Source organism: Ostrinia nubilalis, chromosome 1, assembly GCF_963855985.1.
Source record: "Ostrinia nubilalis chromosome 1, ilOstNubi1.1, whole genome shotgun sequence".
In the NCBI taxonomy this organism is placed as follows: domain Eukaryota; kingdom Metazoa; phylum Arthropoda; class Insecta; order Lepidoptera; family Crambidae; genus Ostrinia; species Ostrinia nubilalis.
In genome coordinates, this window is record NC_087088.1 from 14300986 (window position 1) to 14321399 (window position 20414).

At 37.3% G+C, this 20414-nt stretch overlaps 4 protein-coding genes across 5 annotated transcripts in view; 3 read left to right on the plus strand and 1 right to left on the minus strand.

Moving 5' to 3' along the window:
* LOC135073771 (solute carrier family 12 member 6) overlaps positions 1-20414 on the minus strand; it is a 419228-nt gene that overhangs the window by 152863 nt on the left and 245951 nt on the right. The window lies entirely within an intron of this gene.
* LOC135076795 (transmembrane protease serine 9-like) lies at positions 1095-11775 on the plus strand. The gene is made up of 8 exons (XM_063971238.1): positions 1095-1157; positions 1462-1627; positions 1825-2080; positions 2496-2800; positions 10217-10281; positions 10623-10791; positions 10917-11175; positions 11283-11775. Exons 1-8 carry the CDS (start codon positions 1112-1114, stop codon positions 11577-11579), a joined length of 1563 nt encoding a protein of 520 aa, XP_063827308.1. The 5' UTR covers positions 1095-1111; the 3' UTR covers positions 11580-11775.
* Positions 6671-8052, plus strand: LOC135073593 (trypsin, alkaline C-like). Its single transcript, XM_063967760.1, has 4 exons — positions 6671-6739; positions 7011-7179; positions 7297-7555; positions 7654-8052. The coding sequence occupies exons 1-4, from the start codon at positions 6694-6696 to the stop codon at positions 7945-7947; spliced, it is 768 nt and encodes a 255-aa protein (XP_063823830.1). The 5' UTR covers positions 6671-6693; the 3' UTR covers positions 7948-8052.
* On the plus strand, positions 18833-20201 carry LOC135076802 (trypsin, alkaline A-like). The gene is made up of 3 exons (XM_063971251.1): positions 18833-19106; positions 19417-19675; positions 19869-20201. Exons 2-3 carry the CDS (start codon positions 19559-19561, stop codon positions 20199-20201), a joined length of 450 nt encoding a protein of 149 aa, XP_063827321.1. The 5' UTR covers positions 18833-19106; positions 19417-19558.

The window sequence follows — 20414 nt, forward strand, 5'->3', positions numbered from 1 at the left end:
CCATAAAGGTGATAAGGGGTGAAACAAAACAAAAACGTATCACATCAATTCATTATTAATGACCAAGCACACTTATCAACCCGGAAACGGATCGTAACCGCATCAACTCGAGGCGATCAGTATTCTTTGTGTGAAACTCCGTACTGCAACACACAGTTATCCGCACCGTAATGCCTCGCCTCGCGGTTTACAGCGGCGGGGAAAGGCGATACGGTGTTGATCCCTTGCCGAGTTGATAGGTGTGCTATGACCTTTAGTCGATCATACGTGGTGCCAGTTTGCCGAAGTGTGAACACCCCAATCTTTACTACAGCACATAAATGAGCACTCTTCAGATTATTTTGCTGAGTGATTGGATATTCGGACTCTATTATAATTTCCCACATAATGATTACGGTACTAGGTGTGCCAGCAACTTCTTACGCGTAAAAAATCAATTTTGGAAATCGGAGTTCGAATCTCGAGTTCTCAAGTTCGGATACTCGAATTGAGAACCTCCTCCTTTTTAAGTCGGTTAAAATTCACAAGCACACGTCATGTCCTTTAAAAAAAGGTAATGGAATCGTACGAATACTTCTCGGTTTGCTTTAGAACAATCTTGGATTGGCGGCCATTTTTATCAACTACCATAGAATGTATGACAGTACAGTAGTAATTTAAAGCACATTAAAAGCACCTTTATGAAAAAGGGCTACTATAAAGTAGATGATTATAAGAATGTTAACTGCCTAGTTCGCATAAATATTTACTCGTAACTATGTATATTTTAAAAACTGTAAACCCTTGAAAAGGAGGCTGACAATAGTGTCTGAGTTTCTTCCGCTGCTTCTTCTTAGCACTGGCCCATTGAATACTGGCTGGCATGGGTCTTCCCCCAAATAAAATCGATATTATCATAGGTGGCCGATGGGCTAATCCTTCGTGGGAAAACCATGCTGGCTCGGTTATCTAAAATAATAGAAAGCTAATTAGTTATTTTGTAGGAATTTTTAATCTCATTATCACTACAATTATTATTGTCCCAGTTAAGATTGCTGTATATCTATAAAAAGTAACAAAATTTAGCATAATTTATTAGTAATTGGATGTTGTTTGCCATTGACTCAATAAAATGCGTGCTTTCGTGTTAATTATTATGGGACTTGCTGCTGTGTCAGGTAATTATTAATATTAATAATTCAAACCATGTCGTTTTCCATGAAAAATAAAATTAAAGCTAGAGTAACTACATTTTACCTATAGGTATTTGCGGGTTCCTCATTTAATATTATAAGCACTGGTTAGGCAAAGATTTGAAAGCGATTTCCGACGTGTTCTTTCATAAAATTTGCAAGACTCATTATTTTTAATCTAAGTAGTGCTGCGTATTATTTGAAACTTGGGTGGTCTGAAACAGTAGGGATAACATCAATTTCAGTAATGCAATAATTGACGTCATTCTACTCTCTAATTTCTTTTCAGCTGCCCCTAAAAATAACAGAATTGTGGGTGGGGAAATCACCGACATTAGCCTGTATCCGGAGATGGTCGCAGTGCTGTTCTCCCAGACTAGCGTCAACCACAGGGTGTGGTGTGGCGGCAGCATCCTCAACAACCGTGCGATCCTCACCGCAGCTCATTGCACCTAGTGAGTTCTCTGTTTATATTAAAGTACAACATATCTTTTCTAGCGTATGATTTATCTTCAACGTTGTAATTACTTTTTTCAGTGGTAGGTTTCTTTGGTCTGTGAATCTTGATCAAGTCAATTTTAAGTTATCATGCAATGAGCATTCATAGTAAAAGAGGTGGAATAATTTAATTTACAATGCTATTTAATTTCAGCAATCGTGCCAATTCGAACTTCATCAGTCGTGTAGGATCTACTCATGTACACTTCAACGGCACTCTTCTCGTCACCCAGCAGATTATCAATCACCCTAATTACAATGAGTACGGCTTCGACTATGACATCTCCATCATCCGCACCACCACCGAAATCCCCTTCGGCGCCAACGTGCAGCCGGGCAAGTTTGCTGGTACCAATTACCATCTTGCTGACAACCAAGAAGTTTGGGCTACGGGATGGGGTGCCATTTCGGTAAGTGGCTTTTTAACCATATAACATCCAATTTTCTATGTGCCCTGCCCATTACCACCTCAGCTTGCTAATCCGTCGGGGGATGTCAGCGACTTTAGTTTGTTTACGGATCTCCTCATTTCTGATTCGATAAACGAGGGACCAACCAAAGTTTGTATGGGAAAATAATGACTAAATTCATGCGGGCAAAGTCGCGGGCAAAAGCTAGTAATATCTGTAGCAGTAAATCGGTATGATTAACTTGCTCTAACTTCTAGTTAACAGTGAACGATATGGCAATGGTGATTTTATAATGTCTATAAAATTTGTACTTACGTAAATAATGATAATATTTTATCGATCAATATGAGATAGCTGGTCTAAAAGTACAGAGGCCTTCGGGAGAATTTAATCATTTTATTTCGTTTTTTTATAGATGAGTGGATCTCATTCGGAGGAATTACGCCACGTCCAAATTTGGTCAATCAACCAGGCGATATGTCGGCAACGGTATTCAGCGTTGCCCAACGGTATGAGTTGGGATATCACCGACAACATGCTGTGCTCCGGCTGGCTGGACGTGGGCGGTCGCGACCAGTGCCAGGGCGACTCCGGTGGCCCGCTGTTCCACAACGGAGTGGTCGTCGGCGTCTGCTCCTTTGGTTATGGCTGTGCTCTGCCAGGGTTCCCTGGCGTCAACGCCCGTGTGTCTTCTTTCATTAACTGGATATCGTCAAACGCGTAAATTGATTTTGTTTAACGTTGCGGATCACACTCATTTAAAATAATATACTATGTTTAGGTTAAACGACTGTCCAAAAAATGTGTTTTAATGTGACCCTGATCAAATTTTATCCCTTTCAGCACAGAATAATACGAAAATGCGTTCGACTTTAAAAAAATCTGGTGAATTGGTAAATCAATTTTACCGCGCCAAGACGCTTCCGATCGATCGTACGGTTCAATATATTTGCTATTTTTCGTACAAAAACTTTCAATGGCGTTCAGTCGGTGCTGCGTTGAGTGACAAAGATGGACTTGTACCTGACTACGGGAGGCGTGAAAAGTATTAATTTATTTAAATTACTTCTTTTGTGGAATTCAATTAATTTTGTGCGTATTAATTTAAATTATATCCTTAAAATATATAATTCGCTTTAATTTTAAACTAAGTCAGATAAAGCCGAGTACCAGGTACTCCTAAAGTTCTACAGCACGAGCGTGCGTGTCGGGACGATGTTTTAATTTTTGGTAATGTGAGTAATGGAAACCTTTTGAATCTTTTAAAGGCCTGAACATTATATTAACTGCATTAATTCATTGGGAATGATTGTAACTTTAAGCTGTAATATTGAGATGGCGAAGAGCTTGTCAATAAAGCTGCTGAAACGGCGAAAATTTGCTATGAGATTTCCTACTCTGAGCAAGTTCCTGTCAGAGATACTGCTATTGAGTCAACTTTTAAACCTCACGTCCATGCCGAAAGTTCCTCTACGTGTGGCTGAACCATCATCCGAGCCCCCCAAAAAAGTATAGGGAGTTTTGTTGATAATTGGCTGCATTCTATCTCGTGAAGCTATCTAAGGATTTATTTGTAATGCCTTTAAAAATGGACCTGCCTCTAATTTTATGTGTTATTATACCCAAAAACCACTTCTTCTTGCTCTAGAATAATCTCAAGGATGTCTCCGAGACACATAACCACCAAATAATACAAATCTGCTGTAGAAAATACAGCCACCAGTGAAAATATCGAAAGGATACCAGGATTCTAGTACCAATAGATGAACCAAAATGATCCCTTTTATCAAAATATCTAACCCTATGTGTTACTGAATAATAGCCTCGACACCTGAGATTTAAAAAAATAAGTTATTACTAAAAACGAAGGCTCATGTTCAATTTTAAGATGCTACTACCCCCAAAATTCAGGATTTGACAGAGTTCTAGTTAGGGCCATGAGCTATTTTTTTTTTCCAGAAATTAGTATCTAATTACGATATCATGTCTTTATGAAGAAAAATAAAGCTCCTTATATCTAAAATGTCCTTATTTAATTACTTTAAATTGTAATTGTAATGAAATAGCTATTCATATGTTCATGACGGATTGATACGATCGTGCGGGGGGGTTTAGGGGGGTTAAAGTCACCCCCTGATTTTTTTCGCTATTTTTCTCTATTTACTAAGACCCTCCCCCAAGGTTTTCCACAATGAACGGTCCTGCGCTGCCCGCATCCAGCAACCTTGGGGGAGGCCTTTGTCCAGCAGTGGACGTCATTTGGCTGAAACGAACGAACTAAAACCCTAAAGACCCCAGAAACTAACGCGATTTTTTAGAAATCGACAATTTTATCTCCCGTGCTGAAAGGGATATTGTGTACCTAAAGTATTTTTGACACTTTCTATGTTCAGATCAACTAGTTGTAAGTTTGAATACCGACACGCTAGTCGAACGGTGGAACACGTCATGTTTAGAAAAAACAAGCGTTATATTAATAAAATGCTTTTTGACGTTCAAAATATGTTTTCAAAATTAATAATGCATCCTTCTTAGGGTTCCGTAGTCCTGACAAGGAACCTTTATAGTTTCAATATGTCTGTCTGTCTGTCCGAGGTTTTGCTTGGAAACTAGAGAGCTGTAATTTTGTGGAGATAAAATATGTAAATTAATCACGTTGACAAAACGGTAAAATAAAATTTTGAAAATAAATGTTTTTTTAGGGTACCTATCTCCCCTACATGTAAAAAGGGGGTGAATTTTTTTTTCATCTTCTACCCCATCGCGTGGGGTATCGTTAGATAGGTCTTTTAAAATGGCTTAGGGGTTTCTAAGACTATTTTTCCATTTAGAGATCTGTTTGCAAATTATTAAAGTTTAAAGTGCCAATTTTTGTTCGAGTAGGGCGTCTCCCCCGTCTGTTAGCAACGATAGTTGCTAACAGAGCTAGAAAATTGACTTGGTTATTTAAACACCTGCGTAATATTGCTGATAAAAAACTTATAACTTACATCTACACAGCCCTTGTCCAATCAATCCTACTGTACTGTATAACAATCTGGGGAGGTACTCATAAGACTCGATTTATAAGCATCGAGCGAGCTCAAAGAAGTATACTAAAAGTCATGCTAAAAAAGAGAAAAATGTATAGCACATCTAAATTATATAGGGATGCAAATGTTCTAACAGTCAGACAATTATTTATACTACAATCTGTTCTCAAAGTTCACAAGAGCTATAATATAGACCCAGATATTCTCAAAAAGCGAAATCCATACTCTGTCATAAAACAACCTCCAGCTAGAACACTATTTGCTAGACAGCAATTCTTGGTACAATCCATATTTATATATAATAAAGTAAACAGACTAAAACATATCTATACAATGTCTTCTAATGAGTGTAAACAGACTTTAATAAATTGGTTAAAGGAACTTGATTATGATCAGACTGAACAGCTACTTTTGCGGTAAAGCGGTCGCTACCTCCTCGCCGCAGAAATAGCCGTTCAGTTTGTAGGTACTTATACAGATAAATCACAATTAGGGAACAAGCAAACACAAGAAACAACTAACGCATGCACACATTCACACAAACCCACACACACAATATCTCATACTCACACAACTTTTTGGTACGAATTAATTTGTAAGTAAAAAATCATGTAATTTTATTTATTTTCTTATTGTATAAAACTGATCGAAAGAGCGGGCGTCTTCTAATACAGGTTTTCTAAACTTAAAAGGAGACACCCAACCCCTGTAAATGTGTCTTATAAGAAAATAAAGAAATTTTGAATTTTTGAATTTTTTTTTTTTTTTCCCCCCTCAAAAAACTAAACTGTTAGCTTGAAAAATCTGGAATAATTTGTAATAATATTACTTTTCATGAACTTTCAAGGAAAACTATAATGGTTAAGATATATCAGTTAGTTTAAGAGTAATAGTCATTTAACTCATGTATTATAAAATTTCTTAAATAGTAAAAATTCCTTAGAAGAAAATATTAAAAGTGACTTTAGAAGTAATTGCTTGCTTCTGAAATATATTGTGTTAACGACGGACAACTACGGAACTCTACACTGCGCATGGCACGACACGCATTTGGCCAATTTTTGGAAATTGTGGTCGCATTTAGCGAGTAGGTTTATTTATCAATCTTTAACGATAATTTAATCATTTCTTGAAAAATAAGTTGCTTAATGGCAATTAATTTTTCAGTATAAATTTTCACTATAAATAATTTCATCTAGATTCACTTAAAAACGTAAATTCATCCCGTTCATCCCGCTTAACAAGCGAACCGCCAGAACTCGGGAACTTGGAACGTTGTCCGGAGGAGATCTTCCCACGGGCCGAGCTGTCGAGTACCTACATAAGATTAAAATTCATGAAACAATGTCAAGAAATTTAATTAATCAAAATTATTTGCCACTATTTCTAAGAATGGAAAATCCTTGGGAAAACCACCCCAGCCTCGTAATATGAATATTTATCTACTAATTAGTAGATAAAACAAATGGTTATTGTAAATTATAAGATTATAAAATTTGATAATTGATTGACTGCTTCATCTATATAAATACAAACAGATATTTGAATTATTAGTTATTATTGTTTGCTGCTGACAACAAAATGCGTGCCTTCGTTATCGTTATATTGGGACTTGCTGCTGTGTCTGGTAATTGAATTTAAAATAAGTAATATTCCATCTTATTTTTTTACTATTTACAATAAAAAAAGGTCAAGCTTAGGTTAAGGCCCGGGCCTTTTCAATTCACTTGAGAAATTTACATTATGGGTACTAATTGCAATTAATTGTCTTGAATCAAAATACTTTCTGAATCTCCTTTACTCAATCGCCGTATTGATATTAATTTGTATCTTTAGGTTAAATGTTCGAGTTCCGTTTTAGCAACGCAATACGTAACTGATATTCTATCTCTTTGCAGCTGCCCCCAAAAATGACCATCGAATTGTGGGTGGATCAATCACTGACATTAGCTTATACCCGGAGATGGTCGCTGTGCTGTTCTCCGAGACTAACGTCAACCACAGAACGTGGTGTGGCGGCAGCATCCTCAACAACCGCGCTATCCTCACCGCTGCTCACTGCACCATGTGAGTTTATGTCATTATATTAAAGTATGCGTCTTCACATCTTATCTTTTCTTAATTAACTATCCCATAAGTTTATTCGTCAAACAAAGAAAATCAAGATTTGATGTTTTTTTTCAGTGACTACGTCCCTGCGAACTTTCTCTGTCGTGTAGGATCCACTTATGTGAGCACTGACGGCACGACACTCAATGTCCTGCATATTATCAACCATCCGAGCTATGATAGCTTCACCACAGATAATGATATTGCCATCATTCATACCACCACCGCCATCCCCATCGGCTCCACCAACGTGCAGCCGGGACTGTTCGCTGGTGCCAACTACAACCTTGCTGACAACGAAGAAGTCTGGGCTGCAGGATGGGGTATCACTGAAGTAAGTAGATTTAATTTTTTGTCTTAGTTCATTTATTAATCTTCACGAAATCATTAGTATCGTGGAGTAGCTAATGTTTTATTTCTTTTTTCATAAAGATGGGAGGAACCTCTGAGGAACTGCGTCATGTCCAGGTATGGACAATCAACCAAGAAATTTGTAGGCAACGCTATGCGGGTTTTAACGCTGTCATCACCGACAACCAGCTGTGCTCCGGCTGGCTCGACGTGGGAGGTCGCGACCAGTGCACCGGCGACTCCGGTGGCCCGCTGTTCCACAACGGAGTGGTCGTCGGCGTCTGCTCTTGGGGAGCTGGCTGTGCTTCGCCACAGTTCCCTGGCGTCAACACTCGTGTGTCTCAATACATTAACTGGATTTCGCAAAATGCCTAAAATGTTTATTAAACTTCCTGAAAGTAATATCTGATTTTTATAAAGTTTATACTAAGTTTCTAATTAAATTATACATCTGTCCAATAAAACATGTTCTGATTTTTTCCTGACCGGTTTACTTATTTATAGTATTTTTCACTTTCAGATCTTTAGTTTATAGAGCTTGAATCCCAATTTTATTGTATTCATATAACAATATGAAGCAATAAAAATTTAACTGTCTTTCAGAAGGTGAAATACTAAAACTTAAATCTGCGATACTTGTTTGGTGCATTCTGTACAGGAAAAATATTATTTTTATACGTAGGTTTGCTATTATTATCTGATCATTTTAATAGTTAATAGTCAAGAAGCTGGAATTTTAAAAATTATTGAATACTAGCGGCCGCCCGCGACTTCGTATGCGTGGATCCCGTTTTACCCCCTTCATCTATCTTACGTGGTTTAGATTTTTTCATACAAATGTTTTTTCCCGCTAACTCCCGTTCCCGTGAGAATTTTGCAATATCCTGTAGTAACTAAACTTTAAGTTTAGGCTAAGGTATCTGCATGCCAAATTTCAAGTGTCTAACTTAAGCGGTTTAGATTTTTCATGCAAAAGGATTTTCCCTCTAATTCCCGTTCCCGTGGGAATTTCAGGAATCACTTGTTGTAACTAAGCTTTAAGTTTACTAAGCTACCTGCATGCCAAATTTCAAGTGTCTAACTTAAGCGGTTTAGATTTTTCATACAAAAGGATTTTCCCGCTAAATCCCGTTCCCGTGGGAATTTTGCAATATCCTGTTGTAACTAAGCTTTAAGTTTACCAAGGTACCTAAATAGCAAATTTCAAGCGTCTAACTTAAGCGGTTTAGATTTTTCATACAAATGGATTTTCCCGTTCCCGTGGGATACTCCTAAGTATACTATAACCTGCCTTCAGGAGTATGAAGAATAATTGTACCAAGTTTCGTTAAAATCCGTCGAGTAGTTTTTCTTTCTGTAAGGAACAGACAGACAGACAGACAGACAAAAATTTTACTGATTGCATTTTTGGCATCAGTATCGATCACTAATCACCCCCTGATAGTTATTTTGAAAATATGTTTCGTGTACAGAATTGACGTCTCTACAGATTTATTATAAGTATAGATTAATTTAACAAAATACATCCTCCATAGAAATCGCTAAATGCGTCCCAGTTTTATTTACCAATATTTAATTTTGTCTGCTATAAATAGATGTCAAAATTAATCTACATTCACATACAAACTTATCCCATTTAACGAAGTGGCTATGTGGAAGCGAGCCCGCGTCGAAGCTAGCGCATGAATATACACTCAACATCAAATAAATCGCACTTTCCGCGACGCGAACTTTTCATATTTTCTTCTGACACAATCATGGTACCCCTACAATATTGGTGTTATTTGAAAGCCCAATAAATAAACTTAAAGAAAAACACATTTTTTTTTATAAAGGTACCATAAATGTGACTTGAAAAAAGGCCCCACTTGGGGCTCACCTCTGGGACCAGGTAGACCAATTTTTGTGGTTATAAAACCAAATAATGATCTTACGTGTCCTTTTTAACAGATGGATAGCAATTAATCCCAATTTAACAGTTTCATAGCCATAAAAGTTGGCTTACCTATTTTTTGAAAAAGTGAATCTGGATCCTTCTAAAGACACATTTTTGGGGTAAAAACCTTTCCTTTAATGAAATGAAGTTTAGAACTAGACTTTCAAATGGTACCATGGTTGGTGGGAAGTGGGGATGCATACGTTTGATAAGTGTTTGTCGCGGGAGATGCGATTTATTTGATGCCGAGTGTATTTCGTGGCGTACACTTGGGAACGTTGTCGGGAGGTCATCCTCCGGGCCGAATGTGTCGGGTAGATTTAGGTAGGTAGGACTTTTATTTATTTATTTAAGGATAGTACACAGCACAATATCAATTTGTATAACAATGTGTTTAGTAAGATTTTGTAGGCCAATTACGACTATCCAACATTAAAAAATTCTACATACCTTCTCGAGTGACTTACATACTTTGAAAACATTAGATTATTTATGACGTGCATGTAAAAAGTTAGTTTAATTTATCTAAATACTTTGCTACTGAGTGGAAAAACCTTGGCAAAACCATCTCAGGCTCGTATATCAATATTTATCCACTAATATAACTAAGATAAAACAAGTAGTAATTGTAAATAATGATTATATAATTTGATAAATGATTGATTGCTTCAACTATATAAATACAGATTTTTGAATAATGTTACTATTGTTTGCCGCCGTCAACAAAATGCGTGCCTTCGTGATCCTTATATTGGGACTTACTGCTGTGTCAGGTAATTCAATTTATTTATTACACCTTTTACTGTGAAAAAGGTTACATTTAGGTTAAAATTCTGGAATTGAGGCCTCGTTCCGATCGGCTCAGCATGAGACGTCCACCAATCGGACAAGGTGGCAAGGTGGACAGACAACCTCATAGAGGTTGTAGGAAAACGCTGAGATGGCCTGGATGGATTTTCAGCGGTGAACGTTCTATTGCTGAAATTATGATGACTATGAACAACTTAACTTCACCCCTGAAGCACATCGAACCGCACCTTAGGTGATTTAAAAAAGTGTTTGAGTTCCATTTTAGTAACGCAATAATTGATGAGAAATAAATATCTCTTTTCAGCTGCCCCCAGAAATGACCACCGAATTATAGGCGGGTCAATCACTAACATTAGCTTATATCCGGAGATGGTCGTTGTTCTGTTCTCGGAGACTAACGTCGACCACAGGCAGTGGTGTGGCGGCAGCATCCTCAACAACCGCGCCATCCTCACCGCTGCTCACTGCACCGTGTAGGTTTTCATTTTTCCCTGAATCTTGGGCAAGTCAATTTTAAGTAATCATGTAATGAGCATTCGTAGTAAAATAATTCTGATAATTGGGATTATTTCACTTACAATGCCTTTTATAATTTCAGAAACCGTGCTAATCTGAACTTCCGCTTTCGTGTAGGATCCACTTACGCACACAGCAACGGTACTGTGCTCGATACCCAGCAGATTATCAACCATCCCAACTTTCATGGTCTCACCATTGATAATGATATTGCCATTGTGCACACTACCACCACCATCCCCATCGGTACCACCAACGTGCAGCCGGGACGGTTCTCTGGTGCCAACTACAACCTTGCTGACAACGAAGAAGTCTGGGCTACTGGATGGGGTACGACTAGCGTAAGTAGATTTAAATTTTTATCTTAGATCATTATTAGGTAATTCATGTCATGAAATTATTGGTACTGTGGAATAGCTTATATGATTCTTTTTCCTTTTTCATGAAGATGACTGGACCAGGTTCTGAGGAACTGCGTCATGTCCAGATATGGACAATCAACCAAGAAATTTGTATGCAGCGCTATTCGGGTTTTTACGCTGTCATCACCGCCAACCAATTGTGCACCGGCTGGTTGGACGTAGGCTGGCGCGACCAGTGCTCGGGTGACTCCGGTGGCCCGGTGTACCACAACGGAGTGGTCGTCGGCATCTGCTCTTGGGGATTTGGCTGTGGTTGGCCACAGTTCCCTGGCGTCAACACTCGTGTGTCTCGATACATTGACTGGATTTCGCAAAATGCCTAAAATGTCTATCATACTTACTCAACAACTTGCGTGACAGATTTGTAACGATTGACTGTACCCAAACGAGACAGTACCTAGTAAATCAATATTATGATGTCAACTAATGTACGGACGACAGCACATCAACCTAAACATAGTGGCGTCTTATCTCTTTGTAATACAGGCTATTTTGCAACAAAAATGTATAGGTTGATGTGCTGTCGACTGTACTTAATTAATAAAACAAATATTTTTCATGTTAATTTTATTTTATTTCACATTCACTTTTAAGGTTCAGCCAAACCAACGCGATCAGCGGGACTGCAGCGATGGCGATCAGACTCAAATGCATTGATTTGGCTGAATCTTTAACCTCATTTATTAATAGATTCCGTTTTAAGTACCTAAAACTTCATCCTCATATCCCACTTTTCTGACTTTTCGACCAAGATTAGAATTATTATCATTACCCTAGTTATCCTGGGCCTAGTTACAGCTTGTTTTGTTTCTCTGTTTTTATTTGCCCACACTTAGAGTTGAGTCACCATGTTTTCTCTCTATATTTATGATGAGCTTGCCCAGAAAATCCTGTTCATTGATGATATAAATTATGATTAATGATATTGGACATTTCTATTCTTCGCCATTCAGCAAATTTTTTATTTTTATTAAACACTACTAGCTTTCCGCCCGCGGTATCGCGCACGTGGTCTACATTATCTACATATTTTACGGCACCCTATTTTTTTCTAAAATAAAATTTAGCCTACGTTACTCGTGGATAATGTAGCTTTCGAATGGTGAAAGAATTTTTAAAAACGGTCCAGTAGTTTTTGAGCCTTACAACCAAACAAACATACAAACAAAGTTTTCCTCTTTATAATATTAGTGTAGATAATAAATGAAACCATGTAAGTAAAACATCCAGCCCCAAAAAGGTTCACCCACAGAAAGGTTTGTATTGTGCGGGGATCGAACACGAGACAAGAAATTCTGGCAAGAGTATGACCACACCATGTGTGCATATTATGACCCATTCATTTGTTCACCTTTGATTTGTATGATTTTGGAAAAACTTAGAAAGTACTTAGCTATACTGCTGATTGCTGAACGGTGACCGGACATCTCACTGTCACTCGGTCGTCGGTGCACCCACAAGGTCCGACAGGTCCAACGACCTCATAAAGTTAGCAGGAAGGCGCTAGATACAGGCCGTTATCAGCCGGTCAATATGGAAATTATTGATACGATTATGATGATGACAATGAAGATTATTGAACATAATCATCACCAAAGGAAAGCGCAGCGTAAGACGTCCACCCACAAGGTGGACCGACGACCTCATAAAGGTAGCGCGAAGGCGCTGGATGCAGGCCGCCACCAACCGGCTATTGTGGAAATCATTGGATGAGGCCTGTGTTCAGCAGTGGACGTACTATGGCTGAAAATGATGAAGTATCATCACCAATGGCAGTCCATTCCGGACGTAATCCGTTGTCCTAGCTGAACGATAAACGCAGCAACTAACGACGCTATTATTTACTAGCTTTCCGCCCGCGGCTTCGCCCGCGTGGAATTTTACGGTTTTTTATATAACCTATGACACTCAGTAATAATGTCGCTTTCTATTGGTGAAAGAATTTTTAAAATCGGTTCAGTAGATCCCGAGATTACCCCTTACAATTTAGCAAATATACAAACACACAAAACCTCTTTATAATGTTAGTATGTATAGATAAAAGCGAAAGGTCACTGATTGACTGACTCACTCACTCATCACGAAATCTGAGCAGCTACAAGTGCTAAGTCTCTAATTTTGCATGGGGGTTGCTTTTAGGAAGTAGGTTCTCCATCCCTAAGGGGTTAAAATGGAATTCACGCTTACGAAGTCGCGGGCGGCCGTTAGTACCTAATATCCTCAGATCATAGAATATGATCTGAGGTAATTACCTAATATCTTAAAGTGTAGTAAAAAAGTAATCGCGTAGGACATACGTGTGGAGTTTTACTCTTAGTACTTACCTAAAATAATTACACAAACCGTGAACGTAAACAATGGCGACGTTTTATCGGTTTCATTAATAAATACAAGTCAGATTCTATAATAATATCGATAATCATGTAGTCGATACTACAACGCGAATCTCGCGATAGGTAGGTACCTATCCTCGCTCACCCGCAATCGGCTTGATGAATTATTGAAACTTATCAAAAACTTAGTGAGCAATATTTAAGACTAGCTTTTGCCCGCGGCTTCACCCGCGTGAAAAGTTTGTCACAGATGGTCATGAATTATAAGCCTATGTGTTATTCTGGGTTATGAACAATAATACTGTAAAGTTTCGTCAAAAACCGTTCAGTAGTTTTTGCGTGAAAGAGTAACAAACATCCAGACATCCAAACTTTGCATTTATAATATTAGTAGGATCATGCACAGATTCATAGTACAAATAAGAGTATTTTTGTTCTAGATGTTACAGTAGGTTGTCGAGTTTCCGCGTGGTTCTGGCTGCGTAGAACCTTCCCGCGGCGCGGGTGTCATAAAAGGCGGCTAAGGAAATATCCAGAACCTACCAATAACGTAAACTCTGTATTTCAGAGTTATCTCTCCAAGCAAGCTTCTGATAAGAATAACAACAGTTATTTAGCCAATGCGAGGAGTGACAGGAGCAAGTGTGCCTAGAAGACCGCGAACTGAATCCTTCATTATTGAACGAGATGAAAACTTCAATATGTACTTGCTTTGTTCAGATGTTTATTACCTAGTTATTAGGTACAGATATCAAGTAGGTACACTATGACACAACTTTTATTATGTACTGTTAGGCCCAGAACAACGGTGAAACGCAACTGCAATAAAACTGCAATTTTGTGATGATTCTGATGAATGAAACTGAAAGTTTCAAACTGGTCACGTCATGTGTGGTCTCTCAACGGCAGTTACAGTTTCGTTGCAGTTGCGTTTCACCGTCTGTTCTGGGCCTGATGTGTTTCTTTTCTTTTTCTTCATGTGACTGTGGTCTTCATAATTATGAAAATATGTGTGGATTTGTAGTTAGATTTTTCTCTTGAAACGCACATTTGTAATTTTTTATTATTTAAGTATGCATAATTTAATTTATGTGTGTGCTTTTGCAACCATTTATTGGTTAAGGGATCAAAGCTATCGGCTAGTAAATTCAGCATTAGTTATATGTTACTATCTTTTTACCCACGACAGAAACGGATAAGGAGTATTCATTTTGAATGATGTTTATTAGGGTTTGTAAGATTATGCTATCTCTTAGGGGATTATAGGAATAAGTACATTATCTGTACAGGGTTTTTACAGTATTGGCGATTGGCTTAAAAATTGTAGAATGATAATGAAAAATACATGTAATGAATATTAAGTCGGCCGTTTGGTGTAGTGGTTCAGAACGGACTACTATGCCGAGAGGTCCCGGGTTCGATTCCCGGCCAAGCAGAAATTGAAATGATGAATTTTAATTTCTGTGACGGGTCTGGGTGTGACTATGTATAATTTTTTATGTATTAAAAAAAAAAAAGTATATAAGTAGTATCCGTTAAGCTAGCATCCATAACACAAGCATTAAGTTGCTTACTTTGGGGCTAGCTGGCGCTGTGTGAAATTGTCCAAAGATTTATTTATTTATTGTAAATTTTCTTATAATCTTATTCTTATCACCAAAGAATTTTATTCGTACACAAAAAGTGCTCTTATATTACATAGTTATGTTAAACTTTACAACGTGTTTTTGACGATATCCCATGAGTCTAGCTCTAGGGTATTATTAAGATCACTTAAAAGAATCGTATAGCATTTAAACTATTTTTTAATTATTATTTTTTCACATCTAACAATAAAAATTATGCACATAAGGGCTGGTTATTGTATAGGTGATCTTTTTTTAACCAATTTTGTGAAAATTGCCTTCTTTGAAAAATTATGTGTTTTGGAACACTTATTCATAGAAAATTCCCTTAAAGTTAAAGGATACCGCCAGGAACACGTTGAAATTAATAGCCCATAATTTTACAACATACGATTTATTCATTAACAAGATTAAAAATCACCAATCTCTCCTAATCAATACGTATAACTTTTACTCTTATCTTGACATGTAGTATCTGCTTATTTTTTTATTTATAGAATACCAGTAAAATTTTACTCGTATTGAAAGTAGGTTTATTTGAACAATTGTACAAATAAACCTACTTTCAATATTTTCATATTAAACTAGGTTTGGTGACCAAAGCTAGATTTAACAGAAAGTTCTTGAAAAGAAGCTCAAGATCACGAGCATTAATAGGTATTCACTCACTTAAATGTAATCGAAACATTAGTTATTTGCACCTACTGCTACCCTAGGATACACCTAGAGTAGTAGTAGGTGCTAATTTCAAATCCTACTAATAGTATGGAGACTACAAGCTACAAGTTTGCTCGTAGACATTAGCGAGAAACTAGGTACCACCACTTGCTATAAAAAAACATTATTGATTGAATATTCAAGAAATTGTCTTGTTTGAAACCGGACTCCGGCAATTTAAGCCGGAGATTAAAAAATATATATTAATATTACGAGTATACAGTGTGTCCGGGCATGTAGTGATCAAACTTTAAGGACGAAATCTAGGGACAATTTTATCGATAAAAATACTTCAAATTTGGGGCTTGACCCATTTATCGCAAAATTACAAGGATTTAAGTTTTTAATTTTTAGTTTTCACCTCTTCCTTCAAAAACAAGTGAAAGCGTGGGTAACCTAACACTAATAAGCAAATATTTTATATCATGCGATAGCCAATAAAATTTTCTATTAGTAGAAGCAGAAAACAGTCACAAGTTTCATACATTTTATGGAAGTGAGAATGGATTTAATTAGAAAAAGACATGATTTTTTTCACTTATTTTTCAGTTATTTTCCAACACAAGAAAAACCAGGTCGTTAAAGTATGTTTTATTTGCATTGTATTATTAGTGTTTGAGCTATTCTACAAAACGAATGTAAATTTATTAGTCTACGTCTATTAGTTTTGATGCAATTGTTGAACAACGTTACCCCTTCCCAGCCGGATCCATAGCGCTGCTAACATGCGAAAATGCACGGCCTAAAAGAATCATACAACCTATTCCGACGCGCTATGGAACCGGCTGGGAAGGGGTATCTTTGTTCAACAATTACGTCGAAACTAATAGACGTAGACTAATAAATTTACATTCGTTTTGTAGAATAGCTCAAACACTAATAATACAATGCAAATAAAACATACTTTAACGACCTGGTTTTTCTTGTGTTGGAAAATAATTGAAAAAGAAGTGAAAAAAGTCATGTATTTTTCTAATTAAATCCATTCTTACTCCCATAAAATGTATGAAACTTGTGTCTGTTTTTTACTTCTACTAAAAGATAATTTTATTGGCTATAGCATGATATAAAATATTAGCTTATTAATGTTAAGCTACCCACGCTTTCACTTGTTTTTGAAGGAAGAGGTGAAAACTAAAAATTAAAAACTTATATCCTTGTAATTTTGCGATAAATGGGTCAAGCCCCAAATTTGAAGTATTTTTATCGATAAAATTGTCCCTAGATTTCGCCCTTAAAGTTTGATCACTACAGTGTGTCCGGGCATGTCCCGGACACACTGTATAAATGCGAAAGTTTGTATGGATGTCTAGATGTTTGTTACTCTTTCACGCAAAAACTACCGAACGGATTTTGATGTAACTTTACAGTATTATTATTTATAACCCAGAATAACATATAGGCCATAATTTATGACGATCTATGACAAACTGAATTTCACGTGGGTGAAGCCGCCGGCAAAAGCTAGTTAAACTATAATTTGAATTGAAAACCTATTAAATTAATCCTTTCAGCAGTTAACGTGTGAAATATTCACAAACTTCCATAAATAGGTATATTCAAACTACCTCATTATCATTAGTAGCAGATTTTAGGGTGTTATGGCATACCTAGTAATCTATACTTACGAGTATAAAGCAAAGTCACTTAGCTCTCTGTCTGTCCCAATGTATGCTTAGATCTTTAAAACTACGAAACGTATTTTGATGCGGTTTTTTTAATAGATAAAGTGATTCGAGGACGGTTTTTAAGTTTAATACATTGTACCAGTGCGAAGCAGGCGCGAGCCGCTAGTAAATTATCTAATAAATAATTACGCATTATTAAAAAATACAATCTATAAAATCAATTTTAAAATAAATTAGGTACTTGCCTCAGTTAAAAACAAGGATCGTAGGTAAGAATTAAATTTTGAAGAATATTTTGGCTAGTAGGTAATTGCAAATGTAGATGGCATAGTCACTTACACCCGTAATGTCTTTTCCCTCCGTTGGCAATCGTAGTAGTGTCGCGAGTATGCCATTAACAAACAGATTCTCATTCATAATCCGGAAATCACAAATAAAACCCAACCCGATAATTTATTGTTAATCATGATTAGCAACACAACTAAGTCGGGGAAATACGCCTCGCTTGTTGTTTACAATCAATATAGAGGCGTGCCCTTTCGATATTGTCTTCAGGGTGAAAATAAAGATTTTAATAAAAAATAATACATAATTAAAATGCTAAATGTCCGATTTAAATTAAATACTTTATCCTACATAATATGTAAATTTAAATATAGGATCAAAGAAGTTTAAAACTTACGAGGCGTTTTTCGCCTCTTAGTTAGGTTGGTACCTAAAAGTTGCAGTTATTTAATTAACATTAAAACCTCTCTGTGGTCTACTGATGGTAAGACCACCTGCCTCAGACCCGGAGGTTTATAATATCATAATTGCACAAAATACATTATGTTTCATTGTTTGTTTCAGCCGAAAGACATCCACTGCTGGACAAAGGCCTCCCCCAAGGATTTCTACGAAGACCGATCCTGCGCCGATCGCATCCAGGCATGTTCAAATGTATAATTAATTATTTACTTCGCTATTTAAATTATTTAGTGTATTGGTGAATGCGCTGAAATAACCTTTATAGTTTATTTTAATTAGAAATTCTGATAGTGCATTCCAAAATGTACACTTAGGTAATATTATTAAAATTTAATTATCGTACGAGATAATTTTGGAATTAACATGGTCAGTTTAAGGTTGATGGATCATGTTCATTATCTATGTGGATCTATCAGTGTCAATAAATTGAATGTTGATCCGAACTTAGTGATGATAAATAATTATTGCATTATTTGCGGTATATAAATATGCATATCAAACCATGCACTTCATTGTTAGTGTTTACCGCCAACAAAAACATGCGTCCAAATATTGGTAGAAGCCGCAAAGTAACTTTAATGATCTAACAAACATTTATTAACGTATTATGTGTGCTTCTTTTCAGCGGATGCACCCGCCCCAGTCATTCAAAGAATCGTGGGTGGGTCGTTGACTACCATCAGAGAGTACCCGGACATGGCAGCTCTGTTGTTCTCCAGCTCCGGAGTTGGCCACAGACAGGCGTGCGGCGGCATCATCCTCAACAACCGCGCCACCCTTACCGCTGCTCACTGCACCATGTGAGTTGATATTTATCAATTACTTTGCAACTGCATATAAGTGGGATTTTTCATCATCATCATCATCATCATCATCATTTCAGCCATAGGACGTCCACTGCTGAACATAGGCCTCCCCCGATGCTTTCCATGTTGATCTATTGGTAAGATTGAAATATTACCCTAAAGGTTAAGATTCTTAAGGAGCCTTAAAAGACAGATAGAGAAACGAACAACAAAGTGATCCTACAAAGTGTACTCTTTTTATTTTGAGATGTGGAACCTTTTAAAGAAGCAAAATAGATAAATAAGTTAAGTAAGTTTTTTTCAGTGGACACACAATTGCCTGATGGCGCGCACGTGTGGGATCCGACTTTGCAAACCGCGATGGAATTGAAATTAATATTGCACAAATCATCAACCATCCGAGCTACAACAGGTGGACTATTGATAACGATATTGCTGTTCTCCGCATGGCGTCCACCATTCCCATCGGTTCAAATACTGTTCAGGCTGGCAGAATCGCTGGTACCAACTATAACCTTGGTGATGGCCAAGTTGTCTGGGCCACTGGATGGGGTAGGACTAGTGTAAGTATAGTTGATCGCATCTTACCGTATTCTACTACCCTATGTCTTAACTATTACAAACATAAACATGATTCTTGGGTACAGCTTTTATTCTGGAAATTCACAATTATAATTATCACAAATTCAATTGGAAATTCACATTTATTATTTAATTCGATTTTGTTTACTCTAAATATCAATTTTCCAATTACAGGTAAATGCAGAGGCTTCTGAGCAGTTACGCCACGTGCAAATCTGGACCATCAACCAGGCTATTTGCAGACAGCGCTACGCTACTGTAGGCGGCTCTATCACTGACAACATGCTGTGCTCCGGCTGGCTGGACGTAGGCGGTCGCGACCAGTGCCAGGGTGACTCCGGTGCTGCTCTCTACCACAACGGAGTGGTCGTCGGTGTCTGCTCCTGGGGCCGCGGCTGTGCCGATCCATTCTTCCCTGGTGTCAACGCCCGTGTATCTCGATTTACTATTGCGAGCGATGCCCTAAACCTGACCTACAAAGTCACTAAGAGTCCCTTAGTTGTATGACCTCGTATGTGGTTAATGTAATTTTGTGTATTATTTTTTTTGTTAAATGCTGGGAGGTTTATTATAATTAATTATTTCTAAAGTACATTAGAACAGGGGTGTTTTTATTCTATTGATTTTGCATTGAATGACGTGGAAATAGCTTTTTACGTAAGCAGTTTTCAAGACACCGCTTTGGATCCCAAATTAAGCTATTTGTTTGACAACTCAAAG